General features: G+C 54.4%; 1 protein-coding gene across 1 annotated transcript in view; it reads right to left on the minus strand.

The window, feature by feature from the left end:
* LOC119954781 (F-actin-monooxygenase MICAL3-like) overlaps nucleotides 1–24,934 on the minus strand; it is a 194,071-nt gene that overhangs the window by 132,421 nt on the left and 36,716 nt on the right. Inside the window, exons 9-19 of the mRNA XM_038780321.1 lie at nucleotides 23,183–23,227; nucleotides 21,130–21,174; nucleotides 15,588–15,632; nucleotides 14,081–14,125; nucleotides 12,467–12,511; nucleotides 11,644–11,688; nucleotides 10,523–10,567; nucleotides 8,604–8,648; nucleotides 7,574–7,618; nucleotides 6,736–6,780; nucleotides 4,397–4,441 (exon numbers count right to left, since the gene is read on the minus strand). Of these exons, the coding sequence (XP_038636249.1) occupies nucleotides 4,397–4,441; nucleotides 6,736–6,780; nucleotides 7,574–7,618; nucleotides 8,604–8,648; nucleotides 10,523–10,567; nucleotides 11,644–11,688; nucleotides 12,467–12,511; nucleotides 14,081–14,125; nucleotides 15,588–15,632; nucleotides 21,130–21,174; nucleotides 23,183–23,227 (495 nt within the window). The remainder of the gene's footprint in view (nucleotides 1–4,396; nucleotides 4,442–6,735; nucleotides 6,781–7,573; nucleotides 7,619–8,603; nucleotides 8,649–10,522; nucleotides 10,568–11,643; nucleotides 11,689–12,466; nucleotides 12,512–14,080; nucleotides 14,126–15,587; nucleotides 15,633–21,129; nucleotides 21,175–23,182; nucleotides 23,228–24,934) is intronic.

A 24,934-nucleotide genomic window follows, 5' to 3' on the forward strand; every position in this document is an offset into this window, starting at 1 on the left:
ACAGTCTAAAGATGTGCGGGTTAGGTGGATTGGCCATGCTAAATTGCCCGGAGTGTCCTAAAAAAAAAGTAAGGTTAAGGGGGGGTTGTTGGGTTATGGGTATAGGGTGGCTACGTGGGTTTGAGTAGGGTGATCATTGCTCGGCACAACATCGGGGGCCGAAGGGCCTGTTCTGTGCTGTACTGTTCTTTGTTCGATCATCACTTCACTGTGCGACAGGCCAAATATATCGCAAGGACCGAGTGTGGGTGAGGTAGTCACCTCTAGTGGCATATTATGCGGTAAAACCCTGCCTGCTGGCTCCGCCCAGTACGCGGCGTATAAAAGTGTGTGCTCTCCGATGCTGCAGCCATTCTAGTTCCAGCTACAGGAGGCACAACATCCTGGATGAAGAAAGCCTCGATTATTCCATCATTCTTGTCTTGTTGTCATTGACAGTGCATCAGTGGGTCAGATTTTTGTCTCCACTAACTTGATGTAGTTTAGTAAAGGTCAGCACACAGTCAAAGATAAAAGGTCATACCGGGACAGTCAGTAAACACACTCAAAGAGGACTGGAGCAGTGTCAACAAAGGCCGTTGTGTACACAGGTTCAGTGAGATCAATGTTCACTGTATATACAGGTCAGCATTGACTGGGGTCACATTGTACATAGGGTCAGTGCGGACAGGGGTCACTCTATACACAGGGTCAGTGCGGACAGGGGTCACTCTGTAAACAGGGTCAGTGTGGACAGGGGTCACTCTGTACACAGGGCCAGTGTGGACAGGGGTCACTCTGTACACAGGGTCAGGGTGGACGGGGGTCACTCTGTACACAGGGTCAGCGTGGGCAGGGGTCACTCTGTACACAGGGTCAGTGTGGACAGGGGTCACTCTGTACACAGGGTCAGTGTGGACAGGGGTCACTCTGTACACAGGGTCAGTGTGGACAGGGGTCACTCTGTACACAGGGTCAGTGTGGACAGGGGTCACTCTGTACACAGGGTCAATGTGGACAGGGGTCACTCTGTACACAGGGTCAATGTGGACAGGGGTCACCCTGTACACAGGGCCAGTTTGGACAGGGGTCACTCTGTACACAGGGTCAGTGTGGACAGGGGTCACTCTGTACCCAGGGTCAGTGTGGACAGGGGTCACTCTGTACCCAGGGTCAGTGTGGACAGGGGTCACTCTGTACCCAGGGTCAGTGTGGACAGGGGTCACTCTGTACACAGGGTCAGTGTGGACAGGGGTCACTCTGTACACAGGGTCAGTGTGGACAGGGGTCACTCTGTACACAGGGTCAGTGTGGACAGGGGTCACTCTGTACACAGGGTCAGTGCGGACAGGGGTCGCTGTGTACACAGGGTGAGTGTGGACAGGGGTCACTCTGTACACAGGGTCAGTGTGGACAGGGGTCACTATGTACACAGGGTGAGTGTGGACAGGGGTCACTCTGTACACAGGGTCAGTGTCGACAGGGGTCAGCTGTACAAGGTCATTGTGGACAGGGGTCACGGTGTGTACAGGGTCAGTGTGGACAGGGGTCACTGTGTACACAGGGTCAGTGTGGACAGTGGTCAGTGTGGACAGGGGTCATTGTGGACACAGGGTCAGTGTGGACAGGGGTCACTCTGTACACAGGGTCAGTGTGGACAGGGGTCACTCTGTACACAGGGTCAGTGTTGACAGGGGTCACTCTGTACAGGGTCAGTGTGGACAGGGGTCACTCTGTACACAGGGTCAGTGTTGACAGGGGTCACTCTGTACAGGGTCAGTGTGGACAGGGGTCACTCTGTACCCAGGGTCAGTGTGGACAGGGGTCACTCTGTACACAGGGTCAGTGTGGACAGGGGTCACTATGTACACAGGGTCAGTGTGGACAGGGGTCACTCTGTACCCAGGGTCAGTGTGGACATGGGTCACTCTGTACCCAGGGTCAGTGTGGACATGGGTCACTCTGTACACAGGGTCAGTGTGGACAGGCATCACTCTGTACACAGGGTCAGTGTGGACAGGGGTCACTGTGGACACAGGGTCAGTGTGGACAGGGGTCACTGTGGACACAGGGTCAGTGTGGGCAGGAGTCACTCTGTACACAGGGTCAGTGTGGACAGGGGTCACTCTGTACACAGGGTCAGTGTGGACAGGGGTCACTCTGTGCACGGGGTCAGTGTGGACAGGGGTCACTCTGTACACAGGGTCAGTGTGGACAGGGGTCACTCTGTACACAGGGTCAATGTGGACAGGGGTCACTCTGTACACAGGGTCAATGTGGACAGGGGTCACCCTGTACACAGGGCCAGTTTGGACAGGGGTCACTCTGTACACAGGGTCAGTGTGGACAGGGGTCACTCTGTACCCAGGGTCAGTGTGGACAGGGGTCACTCTGTACCCAGGGTCAGTGTGGACAGGGGTCACTCTGTACACAGGGTCAGTGTGGACAGGGGTCACTCTGTACACAGGGTCAGTGTGGACAGGGGTCACTCTGTACACAGGGTCAGTGTGGACAGGGGTCACTCTGTACACAGGGTCAGTGCGGACAGGGGTCGCTGTGTACACAGGGTGAGTGTGGACAGGGGTCACTCTGTACACAGGGTCAGTGTGGACAGGGGTCACTATGTACACAGGGTGAGTGTGGACAGGGGTCACTCTGTACACAGGGTCAGTGTCGACAGGGGTCAGCTGTACAAGGTCATTGTGGACAGGGGTCACGGTGTGTACAGGGTCAGTGTGGACAGGGGTCACTGTGTACACAGGGTCAGTGTGGACAGTGGTCAGTGTGGACAGGGGTCATTGTGGACACAGGGTCAGTGTGGACAGGGGTCACTCTGTACACAGGGTCAGTGTGGACAGGGGTCACTCTGTACACAGGGTCAGTGTTGACAGGGGTCACTCTGTACAGGGTCAGTGTGGACAGGGGTCACTCTGTACACAGGGTCAGTGTTGACAGGGGTCACTCTGTACAGGGTCAGTGTGGACAGGGGTCACTCTGTACCCAGGGTCAGTGTGGACAGGGGTCACTCTGTACACAGGGTCAGTGTGGACAGGGGTCACTATGTACACAGGGTCAGTGTGGACAGGGGTCACTCTGTACCCAGGGTCAGTGTGGACATGGGTCACTCTGTACCCAGGGTCAGTGTGGACATGGGTCACTCTGTACACAGGGTCAGTGTGGACAGGCATCACTCTGTACACAGGGTCAGTGTGGACAGGGGTCACTGTGGACACAGGGTCAGTGTGGACAGGGGTCACTGTGGACACAGGGTCAGTGTGGGCAGGAGTCACTCTGTACACAGGGTCAGTGTGGACAGGGGTCACTCTGTACACAGGGTCAGTGTGGACAGGGGTCACTCTGTGCACGGGGTCAGTGTGGACAGGGGTCACTCTGTACACAGGGTCAGTGTGGACAGGGGTCACTCTGTACACAGGGTCAGTGTGGACAGGGGTCAGTCTGTACACAGGGTCAGTGTGGACAGGGGTCACTGTACACAGGGTCAGTGTGGACAGGGGTCACTGTGGACACAGGGTCAGTGTGGACAGGGGTCACTCTGTACACAGGGTCAGTGTGGACAGGGGTCACTCTGTACACAGGGTCAGTGTGGACAGGGGTCACTCTGTACACAGGGGTCACTCTGTACACAGGGTCAGTGTGGACAGGGGTCACTGTGGACACAGGGTCAGTGTGGACAGGGGTCACTCTGTACACAGGGTCAGTGTGGACAGGGGTCACTGTGGAAACAGGGTCAGTGTGGACAGGGGTCAGTCTGTCCACAGGGTCAGTGTGGACAGGGGTCACTCTGTACACAGGGTCAGTGTGGACATGGGTCACTCTGTACACAGGGTCAGTGTGGACAGGGGTCACTCTGTACACAGGGTCAGTGTGGACAGGGGTCACTCTGTACACAGGGTCAGTGTGGACAGGGGTCACTCTGTACACAGGGTCAGTGTGGACAGGGGTCACTGTGTACACAGGGTCAGTGTGGACAGGGGTCACTCTGTACACAGGGTCAGTGTGGACAGGGGTCACTCTGTACACAGGGTCAGTGTGGACAGGGGTCACTCTGTACACAGGGTCAGTGTGGACAGGGGTCACTCTGTACACAGGGTCAGTGTGGACAGGGGTCACTCTGTACACAGGGTCAGTGTGGACAGGGGTCACTCTGTACACAGGGTCAGTGTGGACAGGGGTCACTCTGTACACAGGGTCAGTGTGGACAGGGGTCACTCTGTACACAGGGTCAGTGTGGACAGGGGTCACTCGGTACACAGTATCAGTGTGGACAGGGGTCACTCTGTACGCAGGGTCAGTGTGGACAGGGGTCACTCTGTACACAGGGTCAGGGTGGACAGAGGTCACTGTGTATTCAGGGTCTGTACGGTAACTACACTCTCTACACGATCGACTAACTCACTTCTTTCACTGGGAACCTGGTCTGCAGCCGAGATGTAAATTTGTCCTAAAATAGAAAAATACAAAAACAATTCAATCAGAATTACTGGGATCCTTCTCTGCACTGAGTGTAAGTGTGAAATGGCTCCCCGATGTTCCTGATCATGCATGGGTTTCCTCCGGGTGCTCCGGTTTCCTCCCACAGTCTAAAGATGTGCGGGTTAGGTGGATTGGCCATGCTAAATTGCCCGGAGTGTCCTAAAAAAAAGTAAGGTTAAGGGGGGGTTGTTGGGTTATGGGTATAGGGTGGCTACGTGGGTTTGAGTAGGGTGATCATTGCTCGGCACAACATCGGGGGCCGAAGGGCCTGTTCTGTGCTGTACTGTTCTTTGTTCGATCATCACTTCACTGTGCGACAGGCCAAATATATCGCAAGGACCGAGTGTGGGTGAGGTAGTCACCTCTAGTGGCATATTATGCGGTAAAACCCTGCCTGCTGGCTCCGCCCAGTACGCGGCGTATAAAAGTGTGTGCTCTCCGATGCTGCAGCCATTCTAGTTCCAGCTACAGGAGGCACAACATCCTGGATGAAGAAAGCCTCGATTATTCCATCATTCTTGTCTTGTTGTCATTGACAGTGCATCAGTGGGTCAGATTTTTGTCTCCACTAACTTGATGTAGTTTAGTAAAGGTCAGCACACAGTCAAAGATAAAAGGTCATACCGGGACAGTCAGTAAACACACTCAAAGAGGACTGGAGCAGTGTCAACAAAGGCCGTTGTGTACACAGGTTCAGTGAGATCAATGTTCACTGTATATACAGGTCAGCATTGACTGGGGTCACATTGTACATAGGGTCAGTGCGGACAGGGGTCACTCTATACACAGGGTCAGTGCGGACAGGGGTCACTCTGTAAACAGGGTCAGTGTGGACAGGGGTCACTCTGTACACAGGGCCAGTGTGGACAGGGGTCACTCTGTACACAGGGTCAGGGTGGACGGGGGTCACTCTGTACACAGGGTCAGTGTGGGCAGGGGTCACTCTGTACACAGGGTCAGTGTGGACAGGGGTCACTCTGTACACAGGGTCAGTGTGGACAGGGGTCACTCTGTACACAGGGTCAGTGTGGACAGGGGTCACTCTGTACACAGGGTCAGTGTGGACAGGGGTCACTCTGTACACAGGGTCAATGTGGACAGGGGTCACTCTGTACACAGGGTCAATGTGGACAGGGGTCACCCTGTACACAGGGCCAGTTTGGACAGGGGTCACTCTGTACACAGGGTCAGTGTGGACAGGGGTCACTCTGTACACAGGGTCAGTGTGGACAGGGGTCACTCTGTACACAGGGTCAGTGTGGACAGGGGTCACTCTGTACACAGGGTCAGTGCGGACAGGGGTCGCTGTGTACACAGGGTGAGTGTGGACAGGGGTCACTCTGTACACAGGGTCAGTGTGGACAGGGGTCACTATGTACACAGGGTGAGTGTGGACAGGGGTCACTCTGTACACAGGGTCAGTGTCGACAGGGGTCAGCTGTACAAGGTCATTGTGGACAGGGGTCACGGTGTGTACAGGGTCAGTGTGGACAGGGGTCACTGTGTACACAGGGTCAGTGTGGACAGTGGTCAGTGTGGACAGGGGTCATTGTGGACACAGGGTCAGTGTGGACAGGGGTCACTCTGTACACAGGGTCAGTGTGGACAGGGGTCACTCTGTACACAGGGTCAGTGTGGACAGGGGTCACTCTGTACACAGGGTCAGTGTGGACAGGGGTCACTCTGTACACAGGGTCAGTGTGGACAGGGGTCACTCTGTACACAGGGTCAGTGTGGACAGGGGTCACTCTGTACACAGGGTCAGTGTGGACAGGGGTCACTCTGTACACAGGGTCAGTGTGGACAGGGGTCACTCTGTACACAGGGTCAGTGTGGACAGGGGTCACTCTGTACACAGGGTCAGTGTGGACAGGGGTCACTCTGTACCCAGGGTCAGTGTGGACAGGGGTCACTCTGTACACAGGGTCAGTGTGGACAGGGGTCACTCTGTACACAGGGTCAGTGTGGACAGGGGTCACTCTGTACACAGGGTCAGTGTGAACAGGGGTCATTCTGTACACAGTGTCAGTGTGGACAGGGGTCACTGTGAACACAGGGTCAGTGTGTACGGGGTCACTCTGTACACAGGATCAGTGTGGACAGGGGTCACTGTACACAGGGTCAGTGTGGACAGGGGTCACTCTGTACACAGGGTCAGTGTGGACAGGGGTCACTCTGTACACAGGGTCAGTGTGGACAGGGGTCACAGTGAACACAGGGACTGTACGGTAACTACACTCTCTACACGATCGACTAACTCACTTCTTTCACTGGGAACCTGGTCTGCAGCCGAGATGTAAATGTGTCCTAAAATAGAAAAATACAAAAACAATTCAATCAGAATTACTGGGATCCTTCTCTGCACTGAATGTAACTGTGAAATGGCTCCCCGATGTTCCTGATCATCACTACACTGTGCGACAGGCCAAATGAATCGCAAGGACCGAGTGTGGGTGAGGTAGTCACCTCTAGTGGCATATTATGCGGCAAATCCCTGCCTGCTGGCTCCGCCCAGTACGCGGCGTATAAAAGTGTGTGCTCTCCGATGCTGCAGCCATTCTAGTTCCAGCTACAGGAGGCACAACATCCTGGATGAAGAAAGCCTAGATTATTCCACCATTTTCGACTTGTTTTCATTGACTGTGCATCAGTGGGTCAGATTTTTGACTCCACTAATGATGTAGTTTAGTAAAGGTCAGCACACAGTCAAAGATAAAAGGTCATACCGGGACAGTCAGTAAACACACTCAAAGAGGACTGGAGCAGTGTCAACACAGACCGTTGTGTACACAGGTTCAGTGAGCTCAATGTTCACTGATTATACAGGTCAGCATTGACTGGGGTCACATTGTACATAGGGTCAGTGCGGACAGGGGTCACTCTGTACACAGGGTCAGTGTGGACAGGAGTCACTCTGTACACAGGGTCAGTGTGGACAGGGGTCACATTGTACATAGGGTCAGTGCGGACAGGGGTCACTCTGTACACAGGGTCAGTGTGGACAGAGGTCACTCTGTACACAGGGTCAGTGTGGACAGGGGTCACAGTGAACACAGGGACTGTACGGTAACTACACTCTCTACACGATCGACTAACTCACTTCTTTCACTGGGAACCTGGTCTGCAGCCGAGATGTAAATTTGTCCTAAAATAGAAAAATACAAAAACAATTCAATCAGAATTACTGGGATCCTTCTCTGCACTGAGTGTAACTGTGAAATGGCTCCCCGATGTTCCTGATCATCACAACACTGTGCGACAGGCCAAATGAATCGCAAGGACCGAGTGTGGGTGAGGTAGTCACCTCTAGTGGCATATTATACGGTAAATACCTGCCTGCTGGCTCCGCCCAGTACGCGGTGTATAAAAGTGTGTGCTCTCCGATGCAGGGTCAGTGCGGACAGGGGTCACTCTGTACACAGGGCCAGTGTGGACAGGGGTCACTCTGTACACAGGGTCAGTGTGGACAGGGGTCACTCTGTACACAGGGTCAGTGTGGACAGGGGTCACTCTGTACACAGGGTCAGTGTGGACAGGGGTCACTCTGTACACAGGGTCAGAGTGGACAGGGGTCACTCTGTACACAGGGTCAGAGTGGACAGGGGTCACTCTGTACACAGGGTCAGTGTGGACAGGGGTCACTCTGTACACAGGGTCAGTGTGGACAGGGGTCACTCTGTACACAGGGTCAGTGTGGACAGGGGTCACTCTGTACACAGGGTCAGTGTGGACAGGGGTCACTCTGTACACAGGGTCAGTGTGGACAGGGGTCACTCTGTACACAGGGTCAGTGTGGACAGGGGTCACTCTGTACACAGGGTCAGCGTGGACAGGGGTCACTCTGTACACAGGGTCAGCGTGGACAGGGGTCACTGTGTACACAGGGTCAGTGTGGACAGGGGTCACTCTGTACACAGGGTCAGTGTGGACTGGGGTCACTATGTAAACAGGGTCAGTGTGGACAGGGGTCACTCAGTACACAGGGTCAGTGTGGACAGGGGTCACTCTGTACACAGGGTCAGTATGGACTGGGGTCACTGTGTACACAGGGTCAGTGTGGACAGGGGTCACTGTGTACACGTGGTCACTTTTGATAGGAGTCACTGTCCATCAACAATTAACTAACTCACTTGTTTCACTGGAAGACTGGTGTCAAACTGAGATACATAATTGGCCTAAAATTAAAAACACAGAAAGAAATCCATCAGAAAGTGTGGGATCGTTCTCTACACTGGGTGTGACTAGGAAAGTGACCCTGAGATCCTCGGAATGGTTCCTGCACTGAAGTAACTGGGAAAGGGTTCCCTGACTCCTCGGGATGGTTCCCTCTCTGTGTGTGTAACGTGAAATCAATTCCCTGGAGAGTCAGTGAGATAAATGTGGCCCATTGGCAAATTCTGCACAGGCACAAAGGTCATTGCGGCCAGAGTTCATGTATCACAGGGTCAGTGTGGACAGGGGTCACTCTGTACACAGGGTCAGTGTGGACAGGGGTCATTCTGTACACAGGGTCAGTGTGGACAGGGGTCACTCTGTACACAGGGTCAGTGTGGACAGGGGTCACTCTGTACACAGGGTCAGTGTGGACAGGGTTCACTCTGTACACAGGGTCAGTGTGGACAGGGGTCACTGTGTACACAGGGTCAGTGTCGACAGGGGTCACTCTGTACACAGGGTCAGTGTGGACAGGGGTCACTCTGTACACAGGGTCAGTGTGGACAGGGGTCACTCTGTACACAGGGTCAGTGTGGACAGGGGTCACTCTGTACACGGTCAGTGTGGACAGGGGTCACTCTGTACACAGGGTCAGTGTGGACAGGGGTCACTCTGTACCCAGGGTCAGTGTGGACAGGGGTCACTCTGTACACAGGGCCAGTTTGGACAGGGGTCACTCTGAACACGGTCAGTGTGGACAGGGGTCACTCTGTACACAGGGTCAGTGTGGACAGGGGTCACTCTGTACACAGGGTCAGTGTGGACAGGGGTCACTCTGAACACGGTCAGTGTGGACAGGGGTCACTCTGTACACAGGGTCAGTGTGGACAGGGGTCACTCTGAACACGGTGAGTGTGGACAGGGGTCACTCTGTACACAGGGTCAGTGTGGACAGGGGTCACTCTGTACACAGCGTCAGTGTGGACAGGGGTCACTGTGTGTACAGGGTCAGTGTGGACAGGGGTCACTCTGTACAAGGTCAGTGTGGTCAGGGGTCACGGTGTGTACAGGGTCAGTGTGGACAGGGGTCATTCTGTACACAGGGTCAGTGTGGGCAGGGGTCACTCTGTACACAGGGTCCGTGTGGGCAGGGGTCACTCTGTACACAGGGTCCGTGTGGCAGGGGTCTCTCTGTACACAGGGTCAGTGTGGACAGGGGTCACTCTGTACACAGGGTCAGTGTGGACAGGGGTCACTCTGTACACAGGGTCAGTGTGGACAGGGGTCACTCTGTACACAGGGTCAGTGTGGACAGGGGTCACTCTGTACACAGGGTCAGTGTGGACAGGGGTCACTCTGTACACAGTGGTCACTCTGTACACAGGGTCAGTGTGGACAGGGGTCACTCTGTACACAGGGTCAGTGTGGACAGGGGTCACTCTGTACACAGGGTCAGTGTGGACAGGGGTCACTCTGTACACAGGGTCAGTGTGGACAGGGGTCACTCTGTACACAGGGTCAGTGTGGACAGGGGTCACTCTGTACACAGGGTCCGTGTGGACAGGGGTCACTCTGTACACAGGGTCAGTGTGGACAGGGGTCACTCTGTACACAGCGTCAGAGGAAACAGGGGTAACTCTGTACACAGGGTCAGTGTGGACAGGGGTCACTCAGTACACAGGGTCAGTGTGGACTGGGGTCACTCTGTACACAGGGTCAGTGTGGACAGGGGTCACTCTGTACACAGGGTCAGTGTGGACAGGGGTCACTCTGTACACAGGGTCAGTGTGGACAGGGGTCACTCTGTACACAGGGTCAGTGTGGACAGGGGCCACTGTGTACACCTGGTCACTTTGGATAGGAGTCACTGTCTATCAACAATTAACTAACTCACTTGTTTCACTGGAAGACTGGTGTCAAACTGAGATACATAATTGGCCTAAAATTAAAACACAGAAAGAAATCCATCAGAAAGTGTGGGATCGTTCTCTACACTGGGTGTAACTAGGAAAGTGACCCTGAGATCCTCGGGATCGTTCCTGCACTGGACGTAACTGGGAAAGGGTTCCCTGACTCCTCGGGATGGTTCCCTCTCTGTGTGTGTAACGTGATATCAATTCCCTGGAGAGTCAGTCAGCTAAAGGTGGCCCATTGGCAAATTCTGCACAGACACAAAGGTCATTGCGGCCAGAGTTCATTTATCAGAGGGTAAACGTGGACAGGGGTCACTCTGTAGACAGGGTCAGTGTGGACAGGGGTCACTCTGTACACAGGGCCAGTGTGGACAGGGGTCACTCTGTACACAGGGTCAGTGTGGACAGGGGTCACTCTGTACACAGGCTCAGTGTGGACAGGGGTCACTCTGTTCACAGCGTCAGTGTGGACAGGGGTCACCCTGAACACGGTCAGTGTGGACAGGGTTCACTCTGTACACAGGGTCAGTGTGGACAGGGGTCACTCTGTACACAGGGTCAGTGTGGACAGGGTTCACTCTGTACACAGGGCCAGAGCGGACAGGGGTCACTCTGTACACAGGGTCAGTGCGGACAGGGGTCACTCTGTACACAGGGTCAGTGTGGACAGGGGTCACTCTGTACACAGGGTCAGTGTGGACAGGGGTCACTCTGTACACAGGGTCAGTGTGGACAGGGGTCACTCTGTACACAGGGTCAGTGTGGACAGGGGTCACTCTGTACACAGGGTCAGTGTGGACAGGGGTCACTCTGTACACAGGGGTCACTCTGTACACAGGGTCAGTGTGGACAGGGGTCACTCTGTACACAGGGGTCACTCTGTACACAGGGTCAGTGTGGACAGGGGTCACTCTGTACACAGGGTCAGTGTGGACAGGGGTCACTCTGTACACAGGGTCAGTGTGGACAGGGGTCACTCTGTACACAGGGCCAGTGTGGACAGGGGTCACTCTGTACACAGGGTCAGTATGGACTGGGGACACTGTGTACACCTGGTCACTTTGAATAGGAGTCACTGTCCATCAACAAATAACTAACTCACTTGTTTCACTGGAAGACTGGTGTCAAACTGAGATACATAATTGGCCTAAAATTAAAAACACAGAAAGAAATCCATCAGAAAGTGTGGGATCATTCTCTACACTGGGTGTGACTAGGAAAGTGACCCTGAGATCCTCGGGATGGTTCCTGCACTGAAGTAACTGGGAAAGGGTTCCCTGACTCCTCGGGATGGTTCCCTCTCTGTGTGTGTAACGTGAAATCAATTCCCTGGAGAGTCAGTGAGATAAATGTGGCCCATTGGCAAATTCTGCACAGACACAAAGGTCATTGCGGCCAGAGTTCATTTATCAGAGGGTCAACGTGGACAGGGGTCACTCTGTACACAGGGTCAGTGTGGCCAGGGGTCACTCTGTACACAGGGCCAGTGTGGACAGGGGTCACTCTGTACACAGGGTCAGTGTGGACAGGGGTCACTCTATACACAGGGTCAGTGTGGACAGGGGTCACTATGTACACAGGGTGAGTGTGGACAGGGGTCACTCTGTACACAGGGTCAGTGTCGACAGGGGTCACTCTGTACACAGGGTCAGTGTGGACAGGGGTCACTCTGTACACAGGGTCAGTGTGGACAGGGGTCACTCTGTACACAGGGTCAGAGGAAACAGGGGTAACTCTGTACACAGGGTCAGTGTGGACAGGGGTCACTCTGTACACAGGGCCAGTGTGGACAGGGGTCACTCTGTACACAGGGTCAGTGTGGACAGGGGTCACTCTGTACACAGGGTCAGTATGGACTGGGGACACTGTGTACACCTGGTCACTTTGAATAGGAGTCACTGTCCATCAACAATTAACTAACTCACTTGTTTCACTGGAAGACTGGTGTCAAACTGAGATACATAATTGGCCTAAAATTAAAAACACAGAAAGAAATCCATCAGAAAGTGTGGGATCGTTCTCTACACTGGGTGTAACTAGGAAAGTGACCCTGAGATCCTCGGGATCGTTCCTGCACTGGACGTAACTGGGAAAGGGTTCCCTGACACCTCGGAATGGTTCCCTCTCTGTGTGTGTAACGTGATATCAAATCCCTGGAGAGTCAGTGAGATAAATGTGGCCCATTGGCAAATTCTGCACAGACACAAAGGTCATTGCGGCCAGAGTTCATTTATCAGAGGGTCAACGTGGACAGGGGTCACTCTGTACACAGGGTCAGTGTGGACAGGGGTCACTCTGTCCACAGGGAAAGTGTGGACAGGGGTCACTCTGTACACAGGGTCAGTGTGGACAGGGGTCACTCTGTACACAGGGTCAGTGTGGACAGGGGTCACTCTGTACACAGGGTCAGTGTGGACAGGGGTCACTCTGTACACAGGGTCAGTGTGGACAGGGGTCACTCTGTACACAGGGTCAGTGTGGACAGGGGTCACTCTGTACACAGGGTCAGTGTGGACAGGGGTCACTCTGTACACAGGGTCAGTGTGGACAGGGGTCACTCTGTACACAGGGTCAGTGTGGACAGGGGTCACTCTGTACACAGAGTCAGTGTGGACAGCGGTCACTCTGTACACAGGGTCAGTGTGGACAGGGGTCACTCTGTACACAGGGTCAGTGTGGACAGGGGTCACTCTGTACACAGGGTCAGTGTGGACAGGGGTCACTGTGTACACACTGTCAGTGTGGACAGCGGTCACTGTGTACACAGGGTCAGTGTGGACAGGGGTCACTGTGTACACAGGGTCAGTGTGGACAGGGGTCACTGTGTACACAGGGTCAGTGTGGACAGGGGTCACTCTGTACACTGGGTCAGTGTGGACAGGGGTCACTCTGTACAGATGGTCAGTGTGGACAGGGGTCACTCTGTACACAGGGTCAGTGTGGACAGGGGTCACTGTACACAGGGTCAGTGTGGACAGGGGTCACTCTGTACACAGGGTCAGTGTGGACAGGGGTCACTCTGTACACAGGGTCAGTGTGGACAGGGGTCACTATGTACACAGGGTCAGTGTCGACAGGGGTCACTCTGTACACAGGGTCAGTGTCGACAGGGGTCACTCTGTACACAGGGTCAGTGTGGACAGGGGTCACTCTGTACACAGGGTCAGTGTGGACAGGGGTCACTCTGTACACAGGGTCAGAGGAAACAGGGGTAACTCTGTACACAGGGTCAGTGTGGACAGGGGTCACTCTGTACACAGGGCCAGTGTGGACAGGGGTCACTCTGTACACAGGGTCAGTGTGGACAGGGGTCACTCTGTACACAGGGTCAGTATGGACAGGGGTCACTCTGTACACAGGGTCAGTGTGGACAGGGGTCACTCTGTACACAGGGTCAGTGTGGACAGGGGTCACTCTGTACACAGGGTCAGTGTGGACAGGGGTCACTCTGTACACAGGGTCAGTGTGGACAGGGGTCACTCTGTACACAGGGTCACTTTGAATAGGAGTCACTGTCTATCAACAAATAACTAACTCACTTGTTTCACTGGAAGACTGGTGTCAAACTGAGATACATAATTGGCCTAAAATTAAAAACACAGAAAGAAATCCATCAGAAAGTGTGGGATCGTTCTCTACACTGGGTGTAACTAGGAAAGTGACCCTGAGATCCTCGGGATGGTTCCTGCACTGAAGTAACTGGGAAAGGGTTCCCTGACTCCTCGGTATAGTTCCCTCTCTGTGTGTGTAACGTGAAATCAATTCCCTGGAGAGTCAGTGAGATAAATGTGGCCCATTGGCAAATTCTGCACAGACACAAAGGTCATTGCGGCCAGAGTTCATGTATCACAAGGTCAATGTGGACAGGGGTCACTCTGTACACAGGGTCAGTGTGGACAGGGGTCACTCTGTACACAGGGCCAGTGTGGACAGGGGTCACTCTGTACACAGGGTCAGTGTGGACAGGGGTCACTCTGTACACAGGGTCAGTGTGGACAGGGGTCACTCTGTACACAGGCTCAGTGTGGACAGGGGTCACTCTGTACACAGGCTCAGTGTGGACAGGGGTCACTCTGTACACAGGTCAGTGTGGACAGGGGTCACTCTGTACCAGGGTCAGTGTGGACAGGGGTCACTCTGTACACAGGGTCAGTGTGGACAGGGGTCACTCTGTACACAGGGTCAGTGTGGACAGGGGTCACTCTGTACACAGGGTCAGTGTGGACAGGGGTCACTCTGTACACAGGTCAGTGTGGACAGGGGTCACTCTGTACACAGGCTCAGTGTGGACAGGGGTCACTCTGTACACAGGCTCAGTGTGGACAGGGGTCACTCTGTACACAGGGTCAGTGTGGACAGGGTTCACTCTGTACACAGGGTCAGTGTGGACAGGGGTCACTCTGTACACAGGGTCAGTGTGGACAGGGGTCACTCTGTACACAGTGTCAGTGTGGACAGGGGTCACTCTGTACACAGGGTCAGTGTGGACAGGGGTCACTCTGTACACAGGGTCAATGTGGACAGGGGTCACTCTGTACACAGGGTCAGTGTGGGCAGGGGTCACTGTGTACACAGGGTCAGTGTGGACAGGGGTCACTGTACACAGGGTCAGTGTGGACAGGGGTCACTCTGTACACAGGGTCAGTGTGGACAGGGGTCACTCTGTACACAGGGTCAGTGTGGACAGGGGTCACTCTGTACCCAGGGTCAGTGTGGACAGGGGTCAATCTGTACACAGGGTCAGTGTGGACAGGGGTCACTCTGTACACAGGGTCAATGTGGACAGGGGTCACTCTGTACACAGGGTCAGTGTGGACAGGGGTCACTCTGTACACAGGGTCAGTGTGGACAGGGGTCACTCTGTACACAGGGTCAGTGTGGACAGGGGTCACTCTGTACACAGGGTCAGTGTGGACAGGGGTAACTCTGTACACAGCGTCAGTGTGGACAGGGGTCACTCTGTACACATGGTCAGTGTGGACAGGGGTCACTGTATATTCAGGGTCTGTACGGTAACTACACTCTCTACACGATCGACTAACTCACTTCTTTCACTGGGAACCTGGTCTGCAGCCGAGATACAAATTTGTCCTAAAATAGAAAAATACAAAAACAATTCAATCTGAATTACTGGGATCGTTCTGTGCACTGAGTGTAACTGTGAAAAGGCTCCCCGATGTTCCTGATCATCACTATACTGTATGTCAGGCCGCATTAATCCCATGGATGGACTGTGTGTCAGATTTTGGACTCATTCCTCATGGCGGACTGGTACAAAAGGTGAAGTCACACTGGAGAAGAGGAGAGTTGGTAAGTTGGATACGGAACTGGCTCGGTCACAGAGGCAGAGGGTAGCAGTATAGAAGGGTGTTTACTGAATGGATGTTTATGACGAGTGGTGTTCCACAGGGATCGGTGATGGGACCTCTATTGTTTGAGGACGAAAATATAATCAGAGTAAGTTCACGGTGGAGTGGCAGATAGTTATGAGGATTGTCAGAAGATACAGCAGGACACAGATACGTTGGTGAGTTGGCCAGAGAAATAGCAAATTGGAGTTTAATTCAGAGAAATGTGAGGTAATGCATTTTGGTAGGTCTCACATAGAGGGGGAATATACCGTAAATGGTAAAAATCTTTGGAATATAGAAAGTCAGAGAGATCTGGCCGTACAGGGTAGCAGCAGGGTAGCATGGTGGTTAGCATAAATGCTTCACAGCTCCAGGGTCCCAGGTTCGATTCCCGGCTGGGTCACTGTCTGTGTGGAGTCTGCACGTCCTCCCCGTGTGTGCGTGGGTTTCCTCCGGGTGCTCCGGTTTCCTCCCACAGTCCAAAGATGTGCGGGTTAGGTAGATTGGCCATGCTAAATTGCCCGTAGTGTCCTTAAAAGTAAGGTTAAGGGGGGGTTGTTGGGTTACGTGTATAGGGTGGATACATGGGTTTGAGTAGGATGATGATTGCTCGGCACAACATCGAGTGCCGAAGGGCCTGTTCTGTGCTGTACTGTTCTATGTTCTATGTACAGGTCCACAGATCTTTGAAATGCCAACACAAGTGGACAAAGTAGTCAAGAAAGCATACGGAATGCTTGCCTTCATTGGACAGGGCATCGAGTATAAAACTGGCAAGTCATGCTACAGTTGTATAGAACCTTGGTAAGGCCGCACTTGGAATATTGCGCACAATTATGGTCGCCACACTGCCAGAAGGATGTGGAGGCTCTGGAGAAGGTGCAGAGGAGGGTTACCAGGATGTTGCCTGGTATGGAGGGTGTTGGCTATGTGGAGAGGCTGAATAGACTTGGACTGTTTTCATTAGAAAGACGGAGGTTGAGGGGTGACCTGATAGAGGTCAACAAGATTATGAGGGGCATGGATAGAGTGGATGGGCAGGCACTCTTTCCCAGGGTGGGGGGTCAGTCACCAGGGGGCATAGGTTTAAGGTCCGTGGGGAAAAGTTTAGATGAGACGTGCGAGGCAGGTTTTTTTTTAACACAGAGGGTGGTGAGTGCCTGGAACTAATTGCCAGGGGAGGTTGTGGAAGCAGATACATTTATGGAGTTCAAAAGGCAGCTCAACAAATACATGGATGGGATGGTTATAGAGGGATACGGCACAAGGAAGTGCTGAGGGTTTTGACTAAGGTTGGTATCATGACCGGTACAGGCTTGGAGGGCCGAAGGGCCAGCGTTGTTCTTTGAGGTACTGTGGTAAAGGACACCACACAGTCAATGTTAACAGGGCATCATACAGCCAGTAAACACAGACAAAGAAGACTGGGGCAGTGAGGACTAGGGCCAATGTGTACACAGGGCCAGTGAGGTCATGGGTCACTCTGCACACAGGGTCAGTGTGACTAGAGTCACTCAGTTCACAGGGTCAATAAGAACAGGGATCACTCTGTACACAGGGTCAGTGCGGACAGGGGTCACTCTGTACACAGGGTCAGTGGGATATTGTTTACTTTCTCCCTTGAGAAGGACTAACTCACTCGTTTCTCTGGCTTCCTGGTTTGTGTCTCACGTCCTAAAATATGAAAACACAGAATCAAATCCATCGCCAGATCCCGAGGACCGTTCTCTACCATTTGCGTAACTGGGAAATGGCTCCCCAGGTACCCGGGATCATTCTCTACACCAGGTGTAACTGGGAAATGGCTCCCCAGGTACCCGGGATCATTCTCTACACCAGGTGTAACTGGGAAATGGCTCCCCGGGTACCCGGAATCATTCTCTACACTAGGTGTAACTGGCAAATGGCTTCCAAGGTACCCGGGATCATTCTCTACACTAGGTGTAACTGGCAAATGGCTCCCCGGGTAACCGGAATCATTCTCTACACTAGATGTAACTGGCAAATGGTTCCCCAGGTACCCGGGATCATTCTCTACACTAGGTGTAACTTTCAAATGGCTCCCCGGGTACCCGGGATCATTCTCTACTCTAGGTGTAACTGGCAAATGGCTCCCCGGGTACCCAGAATCATTCTCTACTCTATGTGTAACTGGCAAATGGCTCCCCGGGTACACAGAATCATTCTCTCCTCTAGGGGTAACTGGCAAATGGCTCCCTGGGTAACCGGAATCATTCTCTACACTAGATGTAACTGGCAAATGGTTCCCCAGGTGCCCGGGATCATTCTCTACACTAGGTGTAACTTTCAAATGGCTCCCCGGGTACCCGGGATCATTCTCTACTCTAGGTGTAACTGGCAAATGGCTCCCCGGGTACCCAGAATCATTCTCTACTCTATGTGTAACTGGCAAATGGCTCCCCGGGTACACAGAATCATTCTCTCCTCTAGGTGTAACTGGCAAATGGCTCCCCGGGTACCCAGAATCATTCTCTACTCTAGGTGTAACTGGGAAATGACTCCCCAGGTACCTGGGATCATTCTCTACACTAGGTGTAACTTTCAAATGGCTCCCCGGGTACCCAGGATCATTCTCTACACAAGGTGTAACTGGCAAATGGCTCCCCAGGTACCCGGGATCAATCTCTACACTAGGTGTAACTTTCAAACGGCTCCCCGGGGTACCCGGGATCATCCTCTACACTAGGTGAAACTGGCAAATGGCTCCCCAGGTACCCGGGATCATTCTCTACACTAGGTGTAACTTTCAAATGGCTCCCCGGGTACCCAGAATCATTCTCTACTCTAGGTGTAACTGGGAAATGGCTCCCCAGGTATCCGGGATCATTCTCTACACTAGGTGTAACTGGGAAATGGCTCCCTGAGCTGCACGGGATTATTTTCTACCCTGTGAGAAACGTCAATTCAATCCCCGGGGGAAGGCTGCGTTATACTTTCGACAGAACACATGTGATGCGCAGTGGCAAACGTCGTTTTAGGGTCTGAATTAAGATAGTATGAGAAAGCAACGGGGACATTCAGAAAACTGGGACAGAGACAACAGGGTCAGTGTGGACAGGGGTCACTCTGTACACAGGGTCAGTGTGGACAGGGGTCACTCTGTACACAGGGTCAGTGTGGACAGGGGTCACTCTGTACACAGGGTCAGTGTGGACAGGGGTCACTCTGTACACAGGGTCAGTGTGGACAGGGGTCACTCTGTACACAGGGTCAGTGTGGACAGGGGTCACTCTGTACACAGGGTCAGTGTGGACAGGGGTCACTCTGTACACAGGGTCAGTGTGGACAGGGGTCACTCTGTACACAGGGTCAGTGTGGACAGGGGTCACTCTGTACACAGGGTCAGTGTGGACAGGGGTTACTGTATAAAGGGTCAGTGTGGACAGGGGTCACTCTGTACACAGGGTCAGTGTGTACAGGGGTCTCTCTGTACACAGGGTCAGTGTGGACAGGGGTCATTCTGTATACAGGGGTCAGTGTGGACAGGGGTCAGTGTGGACAGGGGTCAGTGTGGACAGGGGTCAGCGTGGACAGGGGTCAGCGTGGACAGGGGTCAGCGTGGACAGGGGTCAGTGTGGACAGGGGTCAGTGTGGACAGGGGTCAGTGTGGACAGGGGTCAGTGTGGACAGGGGTCACTCTGTACACAAGGTCAGGTAGTACAGAGGTCACTCTGTACACAGGGCAGCGTGGATAGGGGTCAGCGCAGACAGGGCTCAGCATGGAAAAGGATGGGGGTCAGTGTGGACAAGGGGTCAGTGTGGACAAGGGGTGAGCGTGGACAAGGGGTCAGCGTGGACAAGGGGTGAGCGTGGACAAGGGGTGAGCGTGGACAAGGGGTGAGCGTGGACAAGGGGTGAGCGTGGACAAGGGGTGAGCGTGGACAAGGGGTCAGCGTGGACAAGGGGTGAGCGTGGACAAGGGGTGAGCGTGGACAAGGGGTGAGCGTGGACAAGGGGTGAGCGTGGACAAGGGGTCAGCGTGGACAAGGGGTCAGCGTGGACAAGGGGTCAGCGTGGACAAGGGGTCAGTGTGGACAAGGGGTCAGCGTGGACAAGGGGTCAGCGTGGACAAGGGGTCAGCGTGGACAAGGGGTCAGCGTGGACAAGGGGTCAGCGTGGACAAGGGGTCAGCGTGGACAAGGGGTCAGCGTGGACAAGGGGTCAGCGTGGACAAGGGGTCAGCGTGGCCAAGGGGTCAGCGTGGACAAGGGGTCAGCGTGGACAAGGGATCAGCGTGGACAAGGGATCAGCGTGGACAAGGGATCAGCGTGGACAAGCGGGGGTCAGTGCAGACAGGGTTTACACTGTACACGGGGACAGTGTGGACAGGGGTCACTCTATACACAGGGTCAGTGTGGACAGGGGTCATTCTGTACACAGGGTCAGTGTGGACAGGGGTCACTCTGTACACAGGGTCAGTGTGGACAGGGGTCACTCTGTACACAGGGTCAGTGTGGACAGGGGTCACTCTGTACACAGGGTCAGTGTGGACAGGGGTCACTCTGTACACAGGGTCAGTGTGGACAGGGGTCACTCTGTACACAGGGTCAGTGTGGACAGGGGTCACTCTGTACACGGGGTCAGTGTGGACAGGGGTCACTCTGTACACGGGGTCAGTGTGGACAGGGGTCACTCTGTACACAGGGTCAGTGTGGACAGGGGTCACTCTGTACACAGGGTCAGTGTGGACAGGGGTCACTCTGTACACAGGGTAAGTGTGGACAGGGGTCACTCTGTACACAGGGTCAGTGTGGACAGGGGTCACTCTGTACACAGGGTCAGTGTGGACAGGGGTCACTGTACACAGGGTCAGTGTGGACAGGGGTCACTCTGTACAAAGGGTCAGTGTGGACAGGGGTCACTGTACACAGGGTCAGTGTGGACAGGGGTCAGTCTGTACACAGGGTCAGTACGGACCGGGGTCACTCTGTACACAGAGTCAGTGTGGACAGGGGTCACTCTTTAAACAGGGGTCAGCGTGGGGAAGGGGTCAGCGTGGGGAAGGGGTCAGCGTGGGGAAGGGGTCAGCGTGGGGAAGGGGTCAGCGTGGGGAAGGGTGGGGTCAGTGTGGACAAGGAGTCAGCGTGGGCAAGGGGGGGGTCAGTGTGGACAAGGGGTCAGTGTGGACACAGGGTCAGGTGATTCGAAACAAACCTGTTGGACTTTAACCTGGTGTTGTATGACTTCTTACTATTTGCTCAGAAGGACTAACTCACTTGTTTCTCTGGCATCCTGGTTTGTGACTCACGATCTAAAATATCCTAAAATATAAAAACACAGAATCAAATCCATCACCGGATCCTGGCAACATCCTCTACGCTATACGTCACTGGAAAAGGTGCCCCTAGCACCCGGGGTCGTTCTCTACACGATGTCTAACTGGTATATAGCACCCTGAGCTTCACGGGATCATGCTCTACACTATGTGCAACTGGGAAATGGATCCACAACCTACCAGGGTTCATTCTCTGCACTGTTGTGTCAGAGGGCAAGCGACGGGCAGTGTTAACCTGGTCAGAGAGGACTGGAGCAGTGTGGACAGGGGTCACTCTGTACACAAGGTCAGTGTGGACAGGGGTCACTCTGTACACAGGGTCAGTGTGGACAGGGGTCACTGTGTACACAGGGTCAGTGTGGACAGGGGTCACTCTGTACACAGGGTCAGTGTGGACAGGGGTCACTCTGTACACAGGGTCAGTGTGGACAGGGGTCACTCTGTACACAGGGTCAGTGTGGACAGGGGTCACTCTGTACACAGGTTCAGTGTGGACAGGGGCCACCCTGTACACAGGGTCAGTGTGGACAGGCGTCACTCTGTACACAGGGTCAGTGTGGACAGGGGTCACTCTGTACACAGGGTCAGTGTGGACAGGGGTCACTCTGTACACAGGGTCAGTGTGGACAGGGGTCACTCTGTACACAGGGTCAGTGTGGACAGGCGTCACTCTGTACACAGGGTCAGTGTGGACAGGGGTCACTCTGTACACAGGGTCAGTGTGGACAGGGGTCACTCTGTACACAGGTTCAGTGTAGACAGGGGTCGCTCTGTACACAGGATCAGTGTGGACAGGGGTCACTCTGTACACAGGGTCAGTGTGGACAGGGGTCACTCTGTACACAGGGTCAGTGTGGACAGGCGTCACTCTGTACACAGGGTCAGTGTGGACAGGGGTCACTCTGTACACAGGGTCAGTGTGGACAGGGGTCACTCTGTACACAGGTTCAGTGTGGACAGGGGTCATTCTGTACACAGGGTCAGTGTGGACAGGGGTCACTCTGTACACAGGGTCAGTGTAGACAGGGGTCGCTCTGTACACGGGGTCAGTGTGGACAGGGGTCGCTCTGTACACAGGGTCAGTGTGGACAGGGGTCGCTCTGTACACGGGGTCAGTGTAGACAGGGGTCGCTCTGTACACAGGATCAGTGTGGACAGGGGTCACTCTGTACACAGGGTCAGTGTGGACAGGGGTCACTGTACACAGGGTCAGTGTGGACAAGGGTCGCTCTGTACACGGGGTCAGTGTAGACAGGGGTCGCTCTGTACACAGGGTCAGTGTGGACAGGGGTCGCTCTGTACACGGGGTCAGTGTAGACAGGGGTCGCTCTGTACACAGGATCAGTGTGGACAGGGGTCACTCTGTACACAGGGTCAGTGTGGACAGGGGTCACTCTGTACACAGGGTCAGTGTGGACAGGGGTCACTCTGTACACAGGGTCATTGTGGGCAGGGGTCACTCTGTACACAGGGTTAGTGTGGACAGGGGTCACTCTGTACACAGGGTCAGTGTGGACAGGGGTCACTCTGTACACAGGGTCAGTGTGGACAGGGGTCACTCTGTACACAGGGTCAGTGTGGACAAGGGTCACTCTGTACACAGGGTCAGTGTGGACAGGGGTCACTCTGTACACAGGGTCAGTGTGGACAGGGGTCACTCTGAACACGGTCAGTGTGGACAGGGGTCACTCTGTACACAGGGTCAGTGTGGACAAGGGTCACTGTACACAGGGTCAGTGTGTACAGAGGTCAGCGCGGACAGGGATCAGCGTGGAAAAGGGTGGGGTCAGTGTGGACAGCGGCCAGCGTGGGCAAGGGGGGGGTCAGTGTGGACAAGGGGTCAGTGTGGACAAGGAGTCAGCGTGGGCAAGGGGGGGGTCAGTGTGGACAAGGGGTCAGTGTGGACACAGGGTCAGGTGATTCGAAACAAACCTGTTGGACTTTAACCTGGTGTTGTATGACTTCTTACTATTTGCTCAGAAGGACTAACTCACTTGTTTCTCTGACTTCCTGGTTTGTGACTCACGATCTAAAATATCCTAAAATATAAAAACACAGAATCAAATCCATCACCGGATCCTGGCAACATCCTCTACGCTATACGTCACTGGGAAATGGTTCCCCTAGCACCCGGGGTCGTTCTCTACACGATGTCTAAGTGGTATATGGCACCCTGAGCTTCACGGGATCATGCTCTACACTATGTGCAACTGGGAAATGGCTCCACAACCTACCAGGGTTCATTCCCTGCACTGTTGTGTCAGAGGGCAAGCGACGGGCAGTGTTAACCTGGTCAGAGAGGACTGGAGCAGTGTGGACAGGGGTCACTGTGTACACAGGGTCAGTGTGGACAGGGGTCACTCTGTACACAGGGTCAGTGTGGACAGGGGTCACTCTGTACACAGGGTCAGTGTGGACAGGGGTCACTCTGTACACAGGGTCAGTGTGGACAGGGGTCACTGTGTACACAGGGTCAGTGTGGACAGGGGTCACTGTGTACACAGGGTCAGTGTGGACAGGGGTCACTCTGTACACAGGGTCAGTGTGGACAGTGGACGCTCTGTACACAGGGTCAGTGTGGACAGGGGTCACTGTGTACACAGGGTCAGTGTGGACAGGGGTCACTCTGTACACAGGGTCAGTGTGTACATGGTTCACTATGTACACAGGGTCAGTGTGTACATGGTTCACTCTGTACACAGGGTCAGTGTGGACAGTGGACGCTCTGTACACAGGGTCAGTGTGGACAGGGGTCACTCTGTACACAGGGTCAGTGTGGACAGGGGTCACTCTGTACACAGGGTCAGTGTGGACAGGGGTCACTCTGTACCCAGGGTCAGTGCGGACAGGGGTCACTCTGTACACAGGGTCAGTGAGGACAGGGGTCACTCTGTACACAGGGTCAGTGTGGACAGGGGTCACTGTGTACACAGGGTCAGTGTGGACAGGGGTCACTGTGTACACAGGGTCAGTGTGGACAGGGGTCACTGTGTACACAGGGTCAGGGTGGACAGGGGTCACTCTGTACACAGGGTCAGTGTGGACGGGGGTCACTCTGTACACAGGGTCAGTGTGGACGGGGGTCACTCTGTACACAGGGTCAGTGTGGACAGGGGTCACTCTGTACACAGGGTCAGTGTGGACAGGGGTCACTCTGTACCCAGGGTCAGTGTGGACAGGGGTCACTCTGTACACAGGGTCAATGTGGACAGGGGTCACTCTGTACACAGGGTCAGTGTGAACAGGGGTCACTGTACACAGGGTCAGCGTGGACAGGGGTCACTCGGTACACAGGGCAGCGTGGACAGGGGTCAGCGCGGACAGGGATCAGCGTGGAAAAGGGTGGGGGTGAGTGTGGACAGGGATCAGCGTGGAAAAGGGTGGGGGTGAGTGTGGACAGGGATCAGCGTGGAAAAGGGTGGGGTCAGTGTGGACAGGGATCAGCGTGGAAAAGGGTGGGGGTGAGTGTGGACAGGGATCAGCGTGGAAAAGGGTGGGGGTCAGTGTGGACAAGGGGTCAGTGTGGACAGGGGTCACTGTGTACACAGGGTCAGTGTGGACTGGGGTCACTCTGTACACAGGATCAGTGTGGACAGGGGTCACTCTGTACAGGGTCAGTGTGGACAGGGGTCACTCTGTACACAGGGTCAGTGTGGACAGTAGTCACTCTGCACACAGGGTCAGTGTGGACAGGGGTCACTCTGTACACAAGGTCAGGTAGTACAGAGGTCACTCGGTACACAGGG

This window comes from Scyliorhinus canicula, chromosome 20 (genome assembly GCF_902713615.1).
Source record: "Scyliorhinus canicula chromosome 20, sScyCan1.1, whole genome shotgun sequence".
Taxonomy (NCBI): domain Eukaryota; kingdom Metazoa; phylum Chordata; class Chondrichthyes; order Carcharhiniformes; family Scyliorhinidae; genus Scyliorhinus; species Scyliorhinus canicula.